Source organism: Crocodylus siamensis, chromosome 5 (genome assembly GCF_052110815.1).
Source record: "Crocodylus siamensis isolate JL-2025a chromosome 5, ASM5211081v1, whole genome shotgun sequence".
NCBI classification, from domain to species: domain Eukaryota; kingdom Metazoa; phylum Chordata; order Crocodylia; family Crocodylidae; genus Crocodylus; species Crocodylus siamensis.
The window spans coordinates 182,811,824-182,828,267 of record NC_143399.1 but is presented as its reverse complement, the minus strand read 5'-3'; the positions used below and the strand labels follow the sequence as shown (position 1 = coordinate 182,828,267).

The window sequence follows — 16,444 nt, the reverse complement described above, 5'->3', positions numbered from 1 at the left end:
ACTGAATGTCTAGATAAAAACTCAGAAATACTGTGATAAGAGGAAAATTTTTTATCCCCCTTATATTAAGGACTGCTGAAGCTCTGTACATAATTTTAACACACTTTTATTTTGCTTCTCTGTGGAGCACGATTATACCACAAACAAATATTTAAATATTTTCTATTTGACTAAACAATACAGCTAGGAAATGTTTTTCTGAAGTAGCTATAAACTATAGTCAGAAAGAAGGGAAAATGTAGGTTTTTACCTCACGGAAGGAATACGAATTGCACAACACAAAGAAATCCAGCTAAGCAGAAAAGAAAATAGGAGAGGGAAAAAAAAACCAAGGAAGGGGTTACTTGCTTACTGTTAGTAGTGATAATATTGCCATTGTCTACTTTAAATAAGAGTTCAATATGCTGCAGTGAAACTAGGTTTCTTACCTTGGTATGGCTGATTGATTTCTGGGGAGTCCACATTTGGTAATTTATTGCACTTTTGCTTTTAGTATGCGCCAGGTTACCTAAGGAGAGATGACAGGAAAACAACCTACCAAAACGTTTACATCTCAGCTAAATGAAGAACCACATTGTGCAGGCTCCTGAGGTCATATCTCTGTAGATTTCTGGCTTCTCCTTGTGTTCTTATTATTCCTTCCCAAGGGTAAAAGGGAAAACTTTGGAAAAGCCACATGAGGATGAAACAGGGCTCTGCCATGACTGACTAAAACAGGCAGCCTCTTCAAACATGAATACCCTGATGCTCATTTACACTGAAGTCCCCTTATACTGCCCTGACAAGTAAATATGGCTTCAAACGTGACTTAAAAAAGGGAAATCAGTTTTGTAGTTCCACTTCTAGAGTCCTTAAAATCAAGAAATGTCTCTATTGTTAGGATGCCCAGGATTAGCTGAATTGAGGCAGTTTAAGCAGAACAGGGTTTTTTAAAGAAATACTGAAAATACCTTATGAATGCCTTAACAATCCACTTTGGGCTTAATTAATTCTAACCATTTTAACAAACTGACATTGCTTTAGCTACCCACATACAATTTGGGGCATCTCAACATTGTACAAATTGTCTTCAGCTTCTACAGGGATGGGTGAATAAAATGTAGACAGACACATTGTAGCACATTACTGGTTGTATGTTAAGGGCTCATGGTTATTGTGATAACACCAAATACCAAACTCCCCTTTGCTTCATCAGAATGCTAATAGGGCTAAGTAGAGACAGTCAAAAAGCCTGAGACTGAATCGATTCAATCTTCGCAGGTTAGCCAAAGCTGCATAGACTGAATCAATAAGCAAAAGAACAGACATTCAATTTTGATTCCAGAAATGCAGCTACATACCTGCAGTGGCCCAGGCAAGAAGCCAAGAGGTGACAGAGCAAATCAACCTGCTCCACTGGAGCAGACAACTTGGGCCAAGGCTAGCTTGCCCACTCACCCTGTAAGGGGAGGTTTGCTGGGGAGGTGCAAAGCATCCTGGGATGCTGGGAGATTGTGAGTTAACTTGAAACTGGAGGGGATCTAGGACATAAGTTCAATAAATTGATTTAACCTAAACCAGTTAAGTCTGATACTACATCCATCCAGCTTTCTCTTAAACCAGTTTCAGACATTTTGAAAGTGGTATATGTGCACTGAAGTTCTGTTGTGTTACAGATTTGAAATGTTTTTTTTTTATCACTTATACCCTTTTATGTGTAATTTCTGTCCCTAGCCTAGATGCTTTTGACCTTGTTTTAAAAGTTCCCATGCACAGTCCACATTTTAACAATTCTTGTGCTCTGCATAAAGTCAAGGAGACAAAAACATTCAGAAATAACCTTGCCATGGTTTATTTCACACTTTTGCTTAAGAGTGTTTCAGTCACTGGCTTCTTCCCTAGAAGTGCAATGTGTGTTGGTTCCACAGAAATTGCACCTTTGTATGACAAAAAATTCCAGTACCTGGATAAAATGCATGTAGGAATGGCATTGTTTCACAATGAACTCTGAACTTCCCTGCTTCTCCTGACTTAAAATAGACTTAATCTTAATTCCCTATGCAGCTAAACCTCCATCTGTAATCAAGAGGACTTTTGTCTAAGGAAAGACTTTAGATTACTGTATGGTTACAGTAATATTTTAGAGTAATATCTAATAATGTCTCCAACTTTAACTTTCTTTTTATAATACCAATTTATCTCCCAAGTAATTGTCTATGTAACTACAGTAGAAAAATACCTATTTTCTGTCACAGATGTCTACTACATTATAGCCCATATAATAAAGAAAATAATGGATCTCATTTAGACGTGGCAGCATATACACAGAATTACATATATAGAATACTGCAACAATGTTTAGCTCCATAGCAGAACAGAATAAATTATATTGAGCTTTCAGGTTCTTATTTATGGAAAACTTATGGAAACTAGATATGCAAGATACAAAGGATGTGGTTTAATTAGGAAGTTTATTTGAATTATCTGGGAATTACCCGGCAAGAGCTTGTGCAGGGCTGGTCATTGTTGTTCCTTTGTTTCTACCTGTTTGACAGGGAGGAGGGAAGGAGCTCCTATCAATTTCCTGTCCCTTCTAGACCTGATCCCAGACTACTACTAAGACTGTACCACCTTCTCTTATTAAGAAGCTAGAGGGATTAAGGTGTCTCTTCACTAATTCAAGAAGCATGGGGAACAAGCAGGAGGAGCTTGCTCTCCTGCTTGCAAGTAGTAAAATCAACCTGGTTGGCCTAGTGGAGACATGGTGGGATGAAACTTTTGACTGGGCAATAGACATAGAGGGCTATAGGTTGTTTAGAAGAGATAGGAAGGGGGAAAAAGGTGTGGGGGGGTTGCACTCTATGTTAGGGAACAGTATACAAGTTCTACCTTCCAAATGGGACCAGAGGAAGGCTTAACTGAGACCCTGTGGGTCAAACTTCAAGGAGGTGGGGGGAGAGGGATCTGGTGGTAGGGGTTTACTATAGGCCACCATATCAGGAGAAAGAGCTGGATCTGGAATTCTCCAGGCAGCTGGGGGAGGCTGTGCATGCAAAGGATGCTGTGGTCATGGGTGATATGAATTACCCTGACATCAATTGGGAGAAGCAGTCGCCCAGGTCTAGCCACTCACGAACGTTCCTGACATGTGTACAGGACCTATACCTCATGCAGGAGGTACTTGTCCGTACTAGGGAAAACGCCATACTGGATCTGGTGTTAGCCTCTGGGGAAGACCTGGTGGGGGAGGTGGTAGTACAAGGGAGGCTAGGGGACAGTGATCATGAAATGATCCAGTTTGCTATTCAGAGAAAGGTGGGGAGGGTAACTAGCACAGCGCAAATGCCTGACTTTAGGAAAGCCAACTTCAATGTGCTCAGGGCAGTAGTCAGGGAGGCACTCGGAGCCCAGGGGGTAGCTAGTATGGGGGTCCAGGAAAGGTGGTCCTTCCTCAAGGAGGATATCCTTGGGGTGCAGCAGGGTGCAATTCCACTGCACAAGAAGGCAGGAAAAGGGTCCGAGAAACCTTCATGGCTGAGCGCGGATATCCAGGCTTGCCTGAGGCAAAGAAAAAAGCGTACTGGCAGTGGAAGCAGGGGACAGGGACAAAGGAGGAGTACACCTCCCTGACCCGAGCTTGTAGGGATTTGGTAAGGGAGGCTAACGCAGCACTGGAGCTTAGATTAGCATCTGGGATTAAGGATAACAAAAAGTCCATCTTCAAGTGTATAGGTAGCAAGAAGAAGTCTCGGGGTAACATTGGACCCCTACGAGGAAGGGTAGGGCAGTTGGTGATGGACACGCAAGAGAAGGCAGAACTCTTCAACAAGTTCTTTGCCTCCGTGTTCCTGTCTGCTGACAATGGGGTACTCATGGGTGATAGCGTAGAGAGGCTCAGGAAGGATGTGAGTCCCCCGACTGTTGGTTCAGACCTAGTTAAGGATTACCTGGAGGGCTTAGATGTATCCAAGTTGGCGGGCCCGGATGACCTTCATCCGCAGGTGCTGAGGGAATTGGCTGGTGTCATTGTGGAGCCATTGGCACGGCTGTTTGAGGACTCCTAGTGCTCGGGCCAAGTCCCTGAGGACTGGAAAAGGGCCAATATGGTCCCTATTTTCAAGAACGGGAGGAAGGAAGAGCCTGGAAACTACAAGCCAGTCAGCCTCACTTCTATCCTGGGGAAGGTCTTTGAAAAAATTATCAAGGGCCACATTTGTGAGAGCCCTGCAGGGGAAGTGATGTTCAGGGGTAACCAACATGGGTTCATGCAAGGCCGATCCTGCCTGACTAACCTGGTCTCTTTCTATGACCATGTAACAAAGAGCTTAGATGTGAAGGAGGAAGTCGATGTCATCTTCTTGGACTTCCAGAAGGCCTTCAACACAGTGTCCCACCCAATTCTGGTGGGCAAGCTGAGGGACTGACAAACGCACAGTCACATGGGTGGCAAACTGGCTTCAGGGGTGCACCCAGAGGGTGGTGGTGGATGAGTCGATGTCGACCTGGGAGGGTGTAGGCAGCGGAGTCCCCCAGGGCTGGGTCCTAGGGCAGGTGCTGTTCAACATCTTCATTAGTGACTTGGACGAGGATGTGGAGAGCACCCTGTTCAAGTTTGCTGATGACACCAAGCTGTGGGGTAAAGCGAATACACTGGCAGGCAGGGACCACATCCAGGCAGACCTGGATAGGTTAGAGAAGTGGCAGATCTGAACAGGATGAGGTTCAACAAGGACAAGTGCAGGGTGCTGCACCTGGGGAGAGGGAACCAGCATTATGGTTATAGGTTAGGGGCTGACCCTCTTGGTAGCACAGAGGCAGAGAGAGATCTTGGAGTCAGGATTGACTCCAGGATGAATATGAGTCACCAAGGCAACAAAGCAATAGGCAGAGCCAACTGCACCCTGTCATGCATCAACAGGGGCATCACTAACAGGTCCAGAGAGGCCCTGCTCCCCCTCTATGCGGCGCTGGTCAGACCGCAGCTGGAGAACTGTGTCCTGTTCTAGGCGCCGCACTTCAAGAGGGACTGGAAAGGGTCCAGAGGAGGCCACTCGTATGGTCGGGGTCCTCCATGGCCAGCCCTATGAGGAGAGGCTGAGGGACCTGAATCTCTTCAGTCTCCGCAAGAGGAGACTGAGGGGGAATCTTGTGGCTGCCTACAACCTTATCAGGGGCCAGCAGCAGGGACTTGGGGAAAGCCTGTTCACCAGAGCCCCCCTTGGAGTCACCAGGAACAATGGCCACAAGCTGAGGGAGGACAGGTTTAGGTTAGATATTAGGAAGAATTACTTCACTGTAAGGGTGGCCAGAGCCTGGAATAGGCTCCCCAGAGAGGTGGTGCTCTCACCTTCCCTGGAAATCTTCAAGAGGAGACTGGATAGGCACCTGCCTGGGGTCTTATGACCCTTCCCACCATCAGTGTCATTCCTGCCCATGGTGGGGGGTCGGACTCGATGATCTCAATGATGGGGGGACTACTGCCACTGCTGGCCCACTGAGCAACCCTTGCAAAGCCAGCAGACGAAGGCACTTAAGGGAGCCCACCCCTGCCCCAGCTCTGGCACAATCTGTGGGCAAGGCAAGAGCCCCCAAGGGGACACTTGTCTGCCTGTACACTAATGCCAGGAGCCTGGGCAACAAGCAGGAGGAGCTCATCCTCCTGCTCAGTGCAAAGAATTATGACGTCATTGGGATAATGGAGACCTGGTGGGACTCCACCCATGACTGGACCACGGGTATAGATGGCTATACCCTGTACAGAAGGGATTGTGTAGATAAAAGGGGCAGGGGTGTAGCTCTCTATGTGAAGGAAAGCTACATGTCCCTGCAAGCTGATGGCGGTGACCAGCATGGACAGCTAGAAACCCTCTGGGTAAAAATTTGTAGGGAATACGGCACAGGGGACACAACGGTGGGAGTCTACTACAGACCTCCCACTCAAAGTCCTGAGCTTGACCAGAAGTTCACCCGGGAACTGACTGAGGCTGCTTGCTCCAGGACCTTGGTTGTCATGGGTGACTTCAATTACCCGGACATCTCATGGGAAGATCACTCAGCAAAATCCGAGCAGTCGCAAAGCTTTCTTTCATGCGTGGATGACCTCTACCTGACTCAAGAAGTCTATGGGCCAACGAGAGGCAAAGCGCTGCTCGACGTGGTACTGGCTATGGGGGATGACCTAATCGGCGACCTAGTGATTGATGGGAAGCTGGGTGACAGCGACCATGAGCTGATCACCTTCACCATCTGCCGTAAAGCTGGCAAGTCAGTCAGCAACACAGAAGTCCTTGACTTCAGAAAAGCCGACTTTGACAAGCTCAAGAGGCTAGTCGGTCAGGCCCTCAGGGACCATGACCCCAGGGAGATGGCAGTTCGAGAAGAGTGGTTGCTTCTCAAGGAAGTGATCCTCAATGCACAAGCTAAATCTATTCCAACACACAGGAAAGGCAGCAAGAAGGCACAGCAGCCCTCCTGGCTCTCCAGGGACCTAGCGGACCTCCTGAGGCTAAAAAGGAAAGCCTACAAAGGATGGAGGACGGGATTCACCTCCAAGGAGAATTATTCTGCACTGGTCTGGTCCTGCAGGGAGCAAACCAGGAAAGCCAAGGCTGCACCTGAACTCCAACTAGCTTCAAGCATCAAGGACAACAAAAAGTCCTTTTTCAGATATGTGGGGAGTCGGAGGAAAAGCAAGGGCAACGTTGGACCCCTGCTATACCAGATGGGGCAACTGACTACTGATGCCCAGGAAAAAGCCAACCTACTAAATGGGTACTTTGCATCGGTCTTTCATCAGTCCCATGGGATGCCCATGCCTGCTATGGGACAGGGAGATCCTGGTGATGGGGATCCCCTACCCTCCATAAATGCTGACCTTGTGAAGGAACATCTTGAGAAGCTGGATACCTTCAAGTCAGCCAGCCCTGACAATCTGCACGCCAGGGTACTCAAGGAGCTGGCGAGCGTCATAGCCCAGCCCCTGGCACGGATCTTTGAAAACTCCTGGTGCTCTGGTGTAGTGCCCGAAGACTGGAAGAAGGCCAATGTGGTGCCAATCTTCAAGAAAGGGAGGAGAGTGGATCCGGCTAACTATAGGCCCATTAGCCTGACTTCTATCATGGGGAAGATCTTAGAAAAGTTTATTAAGGAGGCCATCCTTGAGGGACTGGCCCAGGCTAACATTCTAAGGGATAGCCAGCACGGGTTTGTTGCAGGTAGGTCTTGTTTGACCAATCTCATTTCCTTCTACGACCAGGTGGCCTATCACCTGGACAAGGGAGAAGAGATTGATGTCATATATCTTGACTTCAAAAAAGCTTTTGATCTGGTATCCCATTATCACCTCTTGGCCAAACTGGCCAGTTGTGGCCTTGGCTCCACCACGATCCGCTGGCTGGGAAATTGGCTCTGTGGTTGGACCCAGAGGGTTGTAATCGATGGCAGTCACTCATCGTGGTGCCCTGTGACCAGTGGAGTGCCTGAGAGAGTCCAGAGGAGAGCCACGCGCATGATGAGAGGTCAGGAAAACAGATCTTACGATGACAGGCTGAGAGCCATGGGACTCTTTAGCCTGGAAAAGCGTAGGCTCAGGGGTGATCTGATGGCCACCTATAAGTTTATCAAGGGTGACCACCAGGATCTGAGGGAACGTTTGTTCACCAGAGCGCCCCAAGGGATGACGAGGTCGAACGGTCACAAACTCCTGCAAGACCATTTCAGGCTGGACATAAGGAAGAATTTCTTTACTGTCCGAGCCCCCAAGGTCTGGAACAGTCTCTGCCAGCGGAGGTGGTTCAAGCACCTACATTGAACACCTTCGGGAGTAAATTGGATGCTTATCTTGCTGGGATCCTATGACCCCTTCTGACTTCCTGCCCTTTGGGCAGGGGGCTGGACTCGATGATCTCCCGAGGTCCCTTCCAGCCCTGATGTCTATGAAATCTATGAAATCTATGAAATCTGTCTAGGTCCCTCCCGACTCATTGATTCTATGATTCTATGAAATAAGGCATATTTGATATCAGGAGCCAATTCCCTAGATTCTTCAGACAGTGAGACAAGGCTCTATCAGGCAGAGCAGGGCATTTATATATATGCCTTACCCAGACCATGCCTATAGCTTACTTAAGCACCCTGGGCCAGGTTTCAACTTAGGCAGGGCCCTCCTCTGCCTGCCTTCTCTTTGGAACTGGAAGGATGTGGGAACCTCAGAAGGAGTCCCAACCCATTTCTTCTGACTTGTCCAGATAAAGCTCTCCCCACTTTGAGCTTGAAATCTGTATAGATTCTAAGGAGCAATGCCACTAAGCTATGCAATATCTCAAGCAGCCAGACAAAAGCCAGAAGTAGTCAGTAAAAGCAGTTGCTAGTTATGCTGAAAAGATCTACCACAATTCCTAGGAAATATGTTACCTGTTTTTGTAAGAGGATGGGTTACCAGCTGTCTGGTCAGAGTGTTTTCGGAGGACCGCAAGAGCAGCACAATGTCAGCTGGCAGGGTATCTCGGTTCTTGGCCAAGAACCCACTTGCATTATAAAGTACCTGTTGAAAAAGTATGTTTGGAGTCCCTTGGTTTTTGATATATTAGCCTTGTTCCAAGTGCTATAAAACGATAATATATCAGAAGAGAAAATTTGCAGCCTGGGGGCAAATCCAGGTGAGCGCCTATGTGTGGTATGCAGTGCCACACACTGCACATGCTACACATGCAGGCATTCCCTATGTTGCTACTTTACAGTGCAGGGGTTTTTTTTTGAGCCTAGGATATCTCAGGGTCAAAAAGTCTGTACCTAAAAAAGTGTGACTGCAGCTCCCAGAGGCCCCCCAGACCCCCAGGTAAGGCTACTGGGGCCAGCACAGTTGCTGGACCTAGCCTCCCCTACCTCACCTGGGGCAACATGCCATGAGCCAGAGTGCATGTGGCACACCATGTGTGCTGCTGCTACTTGTCTCTGCAGAGACACGCTCCTAAGGGCCAGTGACTGACTCTTCCTCTTTTGCCGACTGCTAGTCTTAATTCTGAATGTTCAGAAACACTAAGATACTCACCATGAAAGCCAAACTGATAACTGTCATAAAGCATTTGTTTACTACTACATAAAGCATTTGTCACAATCAGACTTAACATTCTTTCTGAGATCTATGTATTTCCAAAAGGGCAGATTTTCAAATGCACATGGGGAAGGCAGGCACTCAGTTCTAGCTAAAAATCATTGGGAATTGTGCACCTCACTCAGAATTGTGCCTCTAAGACTCAGAATGCTAAAACAACCACCTGTATAATATAAGTTTCTTACCTTTCCTGCATAATGGTAAATCCCAAAGTTTAGGTCTATCCTTTTGGGCCTCCAAAAATATTTTGACTTTAAATTATCTTCAAATTTTTCTGTAAGCAAAAACACATTGCATCTTATTAAAGTAATGGTAGAAAACTGGCCATATGTCCATAGTACTTTGAAGCAGGGATCTAATAAGGAAACTTAATTGGCTTTTCGAGCAAATGCAGTGACCTGAAACAGATTCTGTCATTCTTTCAAGAAAAAAAACACCCTGCTAATTAGCTGGTCTTATGTTTAAAGCAGTGGACAAAGAGTTAGGAGCTCTTGGATCCATCATTTGCTCTGTCAAAAACTTTGTATGACTTAACCTTGCAGTTTTGAAGTGAAAATTAAATTTAATTAAAATGAACTTTTTTTGGTTTAAATTAATTTTAACTTGAAAAACAAAAGGCACTTCAAGACTTTTATAGTTGCATGATGACTAAAATAAGGCCTCTTGCACATGGACATGAGAACCAAAATAATTAAATCAATTATAATTGAAGTAGCTTATACTTTGAGTCTGTGGTAGATTTTCTTACTCTAAAATAAGTGCTTCCAAATAAAGAGCTGAACTGAAATACGTATTCTTAATTCAGGTTTCAGTTCCAGTATTTACGTGGACAGTCCCTAGAGCAGCATTTGTTTTGTTTTAACTGATACTTCAACAGGTTCTGTGTTTTGGTGCAACATTCATACCCACTTCTTTACACAGTTAGAACCTCCTGATAAGAGCTGACTCCAGGCCATACACTGAAAGCTGTAAAAATGTTAATTGGCTTAGTGTTGTTGGGCTTAGTGAAGCAGTCACATGTTAAGGGAAAAAACCTGCTTTGACTGCCATTTACCTGCACAGCTGTGGCTTGCCGCTACAGGCTTGGTGAGCAGGGGCAGGACTAAGAGCTAGGGGAAGGACAGGTGCACTGCTACCATTGGGTAGAGTGAGTACCAAAGCCCCAGAAGGCCTGGTGGCATGATGGCTCCTGCCACCACTGGGACTGGCTGTGCTTCTGGCAGGAGCAGAGCAAACCAGTCATAGTGTGGGGAGGCAGGAGGATCTGCTGGGACTGGCTCTGCTTCCAAGGAGCAGAACTGATCAGAGTGGCAGAGGGGAGGCAATACCCCCCAACTCATACCAGTTGTTCCAGTGGTGGTGGGGAGGTGGTGTCCCTCCTGCTCTGACCAGCTCATTCTGCTTCTGCTAGGAGCACAGCCAGTCCCAGCAGTGGAGGCAAGGCAGTGCCCTCCTTCCTCTCCCACTCCAACTGGCTTGCAGCGCTCAGGCACGGCTGGTGAACTCAAACTGGTAGAGCAGGTGGAGTGGCATACTGGAGCTGCCTGGGAGTAGGGGGATTTGCAGCCTTCCTGCTCCCAGCCAGAGTTCCTGGACAGCCTGCATACAGCACCCTTACCTTGTAATATAGTTGGAAACTGGAATATTATACAATGAAAACACAGGCAGCTAGCATTAAAATACAATTTGCACAGAATATTGACAGAAGCATTGTAGATCTCTTTGAAAGACAACATACACATACCTACAAGTGTCCGATCTGTTGCTTGTGGAAATCGACTTTCCTCATCCAGCAGGGACAATAAGCCCATTGGTTTCTGCAGGAACATATCTAAGAGAGGCCTGTTGTCCTCATATTCTATAACTCTTGCATCAACACCTTCATATAGATATTCATTCTGCAATGAGTGATAAAAGGCATGTTTTGCTCACATAGTTTTGGAAGGTGATTTACAAACTATCAGGTGAGAATAATAAGTAAGGAATTCTAGACCCAGGAAGAGCTCTTTTGGGGCATAACTCACTTTAGTCTGAAAAACCTGGAGGAATGAGGAAAAGGGCAATACATGGTACATTTTAAAAAGCATTTATTCACTATATATAGTCTAACAACAAGAAATGCACACATCTCAAAATCTATTTCACCTCTCAGTCAGATAGAAACAGGAATAAAATGAACAAAACCAGTGTTGCCAATCTGAAAGCAGGCCCAGAAAAATAGGATTTTTAAACCTGCCTGAAAGCCATTGCGGAATTCATGGTACCACCTTTCTTTTGGCTAGATATATCTCATTGCATAGTGATTTCTAGTCTTCTCTCTAAGCAAGAGAGTAAGGAGTCTGAGTCTCTTGAATCCTTTTGCAGGAAACTCATATCTTGGGTGCAGGTACATAATATTAAGTCCATTCACTTTTGCCTATTTACTTTTGAGCAGTGAACAAGTGGAGTCTTGAATTTCCCCAGTACTCGAGAAGCAGAGTCAGTGCAGGACAGGAGAGTAATAATTTATCACTGGTAGAGACCAACAGAAAATTACTAACCTTGTTGGAGGAGAAGAAGAAATAGGAGAATAATTGTAACTAACGGCATGTTTCTGAGTTAGTTTTTCCCAGGGATAATCCTGGAGGGGGCTATTTACGCAGCACCTCTTGCTCAAAACTGTGGCTGTACCAGCAAGTCTAGCTGTTATGATTATGCTCCAGCTGATATTGTTAAAACTGGCAAGAAACTACATGCAAATGAATTAAGAATCTGCTGGTGTAGATTTTGATAGTCAGAAAAGGAATAAAATGTGTCTTTGATGCTGATTTATCCTTGAACAAACAGTCCTATACAAAACCATTAATTATCCTGTTTTCTAAAATGCAGTTGTTTTGAAAGGAGCCAGGTTAAGAGCACTAGAATCTGAACAGTTATTTTTATTAGTTAAAGGAACTCCTCAATAGCTACACAGCTTGGTAACAGCAGCCCAAGCTTCCCTGTGCTACCCTCCTAATTCACAGTTCTGACCTGAAGGACCATCAGAGTAGTTCAGTCCTCTGTGACTGTTCAGTCTTCAACTTCTTTATTAACAACATCCAAACAGAATGTCAATTAGTGCCAACAGGCCTTGTGATGTTAGCATCTAGGCTATGGAATGAACCACAAAAATCACTTTGCATTGATAAGTACCAGGAAACTTCCAGTCACTACTGAACTGGCTTTAAACCACTGGCTTGATAGCAAGATACTCCACATTAATATTCCCCTATATAGATTTCATAGACATTAGGGCTGGAAGAGACCTTGGGAAATCATCGAGTCCAGCCCCCTGCCCAAAGGGCAGGAAGTCAGCTGGGGTCATAGGATCCCAGCAAGATAAGCATCCAATTTACTCTTGAAGGTGTTCAATGTAGGTGCTTGAATCACCTCCGCTGGCAGACTGTTCCAGACCTTGGGGGCTCGGACAGTAAAGAAATTCTTCCTTATGTCCAGCCTGAAACGGTCTTGCAGGAGTTTGTGACCGTTCGACCTCGTCATCCCTTGGGGCGCTCTGGTGAACAAACGTTCCCTCAGATCCTGGTGGTCACCCTTGATAAACTTATAGGTGGCCAACAGATCACCCCTGAGCCTACGCTTTTCCAGGCTAAAGAGTCCCATGGCTTTCAGCCTGTCATCGTAAGATCTGTTTTCCTGACCTCTCATCATGCGCGTGGCTCTCCTCTGGACTCTCTCAAGCTTCTCCACATCCTTTTTGAATTGTGGAGCCCAAAACTGGACGCAGTACTCCAGTTGCGGCCTCACCAAGGCCGAGTACAAGGGGAGAATGACGTCCCAGGATTTGCTCGAGAAGCATCTATGGATGCAAGCCAGCGTTTTGGTCGCTTTACTAGCCGCAGCATCGCATTGCAGGCTCATGTTCATCTTGTGGTCAATGATGACCCCCAAGTCTCTTTCTTCTGTAGTGCTATCCAACGTAGCACTGCCGAGCCTATAAGGAAGCTGCAGGTTTTTCCTCCCAAGGTGGAGAACCTTGCATTTTTCAGTGTTAAACACCATCAGGTTCTCATCTGCCCATTTGCTGAGCTTGTCCAGGTCAGCCTGGATCACCTGCCTATCTTCTGGCGTGGATGCTTTGCCCCAAAGTTTGGTGTCATCGGCGAACTTGGCCAGTCCACTCCTGACTCCATATTACCCATATTATTGTGATATATAAGTTTTTTCTTTTGCTTTGTGTGACAAGTATTATAAAGCCATAATGAAATAGATTTCATTTGAATTATTTTTTAACATCACCATAAACAAGACCCGGAGTCAGCTGCAGGAGGCTATAATCCCTTATGATGTTTTAGAGCATCAGAGTTCCCAAAAATAGCAGCTGCTCACTGAGATGATAAAACATAATCCACAAGACAGGATTCACATAGATAGGATGTCACAAGGAATGACTGCATTACACTGGAGTACATGTAATAGGGTTGGAGCATCTCAGGCAGTATTTCAGGCTGCGTGCTGTGATCAAAACCAGGTCAAATTACCTCGTGTAAACAGCAGAATTATTACATGCAGCTAGCAAATTTAGATTGTGCTTGTAAGAACTGTAATGACCTTTTGCTGATGCCTCTTTGGTTTGAAGGTTAACTCCAAAGAATGTATTCAGTAGCAGCCTTTTGTCAGCTTAGAAAAGCAAAAGATGCAACTGTAAAAGTTAAAAATAAACACTGTGGGCTCCTTATTCAAAAAACAGAGAAAGCTGGAGTACTCCTGACTAATGCATTTTTCACCTGTATTAACTTTATATAATGGGTCACACTAAGAAGGTCAGCTGCTTGAAATGGTCAGCAGCACAATTTTTATCTTTGTTAACACAATGCAAACCGTAGAAGAATGAACACAGCTTGGGAAGAAATGGAAATCTTCCTGGTTTTACCTAAAGTCAATGGAGATCCTTCTCAGAGAAAAGGTCAGGTCACTGCACTGTAATGGACCTTATCAAGTTTTGTTGGACCTTATCAAATCCTTTCTGCAGGGTCAGGTGAGGTGAAGACCTGCACTGTCACCAGTCAGGACCAGGGTCCATGGGGAAGCTGGCACCTCAGGTCTCCCATTCTCACCAAGAAATGCCTTCTTAGGTTAGGGACAGATATTACACATCAGCCAGTTTAAATGATCAAAAACTGGTTAAAACCTGTAACAGAACAGATGTTCACTGCACATAAACCAGTTTGAAAACGGCTGAAACCACTTTGAGATAAACCTGGTTGAATGTAGTATCAGACTTAACTTATTTGGGTCAAACCAGTTTATGAAACTTCTGTCCCAGACCCCTTCCTGGTTTCAGTTAAATCAGAGTCCTCCAGGATCCTGGCATGCTCTCTGGGCTGGGTGGGGCTCTCTGCTCCAGAGAGCTGGGCTGGCCCCGTCCCTCTGCTCCCTGGCTGCAGCTCTGGCAGAGACTGCAAGTACAGGCATACCTCGTTTTATTGTTCTTCGCAGATATTGCGTTTTTTACAAATTGAAGGTTTGTGGCAACCCTGCGTCTAACAAGTCTATCGGTGCCATTTTTCCAACAGCATTTGCTCACTTCGCATTTTTTAGCAATAAAGTATTTCTTAATTAAGGTATGTACATTGTTTTTTTAGACATAATGCTATTGCAGACTTAATAGACTACAGTATAGTGTAAACATAACTTTTATATGCATTGGGAAACCAAAAAATTCATGTGACTCGCTTTATTACAGTGGTCTGGAACCGAACCCGCAATATCTCCGAGGTATGCCTGTACAGCAGTGTCTGCCTGGTTCCCTCCTGCTTCCCCCAACCCTCTCACCACTCCATGATGAAGCAGGGATTTCCCCCGTCCCTCTGCCTTACACAGACACCTCTCAGCATTAGCTAGCATACCACATGGTGGCTACTGCTCATGCTGCAGGAGACAGGACACAGGCAGACAGGACAGTGTCTCTTAGGGCTTTTTGGAGCTAATCAACAGGTAGCTGGTAATAGTTTCATAGTTTCTAGGGTCGGAAGGGACCTGAGCAGATCATCTAGTCCGACCCCCTGCCATGGCAGGAAAGAATACTGGGGTCAGACGACCCCAGCAAGGTGTACATCTAGCCTCCTCTTAAAACCCCCCAGGGTAGGAGCCAGCACCACTTCTCTTGGAAGCTGGTTCCAGACCCTAGCCGCCCTGACCGTGAAGTAGCGCCTCCTCATATCTAACCTAAACCTACCCTCTGCCAGCTTGTGACCGTTATTCCTGGTCACTCCTGGCGGTGCTCGGGGCAACAGTGACTCCCCCTATGCCTGCTGATCCCCCCTGACTAGTTTATAACAGGCCACAAGATCTCCCCTCAGCCTTCTCTTCTGGAGGCTGAACAGGTTCAGGTCCTGCAGCCTCTCCTCATAGGGCCTGCCCTGTTGTCCCCTGATCATACGAGTGGCCCTCCTCCTAATGTCCCTCCATTCCTTCTTTGGAAAAGCTGTTTAAGAAGAGCTTGAACTAATGGAGAGAGGCTTTGTTTTCTAATAGGGGTGATAAACACTGTGTTATCAATTCCCTGCTAGCCAGCTCAGAAGGGGGAGGGGTAACCCCTTCCTAATCAGAGTGTCTTGCCAGGGCCTGGCCATGCACTCCTTAGCTCAGTGCTATGGAAAGGGTGGGAGGGCTGCTGTAGTACTCCTCCAGCTTCTAGTCTGAGCCACTGCAGGCATGTGCCTGCATTTCTGGGATGTCTATACAGTTACAAACTGGTTTAGCCTAGCCAGGTTAGACTAACTTGCAAAGATTGACTCAATTCAGGCTCAGGCTTTTTGAATGTATGTCCCTAGCCTTAAAGGTTTCAGGCCCTGGTCTGTAGAGGCTGTGTCTTACTTCACATCAACACAAGAAAAGTTTGTGTTAAACAAGCAGGATAAGGACACAGGCAGACAAGGTTCTTTGGGTAAATCCAATATCTTTTATTAGACCAACTGAAATGTTAAACAAGAGAGCTTTTATTTTTAATCTTATATTTACTCAGCAGCAAACAAATGACCTGCAGCAAACAACTGCCTCCTCCAACAGACTTGCTGCTCCATGATGAGTACGGACCTACCCAAATTGTGATTGCACGTATTTCATGGAAATCAGGAAATCAGGCAATCTCTGTGAAATCCAGGGGGGAAGGGAAGGGGTGAGAAACTTACTAAAAATAAAATGCTGGCTCCTCAGTGGGAGCTAGCAGTCCTCCCCTCAACACAGCCTGTTCAGAGAAAAGGCAGAGGGAGATTGCTGGTATGAAAGCTAACAGGCAAGATGACTGCTACCCCCAGTGGTGGGGGGTGGGGGCACAAGGGCCTGTCAGAGGCATGATGGGTCCCTTGCCACAAT

The 16,444-nt window shown here is 46.1% G+C and overlaps 1 protein-coding gene across 1 annotated transcript in view; it reads right to left on the bottom strand.

Moving 5' to 3' along the window:
* The window catches only part of MYO3A (myosin IIIA), a 232,799-nt gene that overhangs the window by 51,397 nt on the left and 164,958 nt on the right, over window positions 1-16,444 (bottom strand). The window contains exons 20-24 of the mRNA XM_090047375.1: window positions 10,836-10,989; window positions 9,277-9,365; window positions 8,392-8,521; window positions 429-508; window positions 251-292 (exon numbers count right to left, since the gene is read on the bottom strand). Of these exons, the coding sequence (XP_089903501.1) occupies window positions 251-292; window positions 429-508; window positions 8,392-8,521; window positions 9,277-9,365; window positions 10,836-10,989 (495 nt within the window). The remainder of the gene's footprint in view (window positions 1-250; window positions 293-428; window positions 509-8,391; window positions 8,522-9,276; window positions 9,366-10,835; window positions 10,990-16,444) is intronic.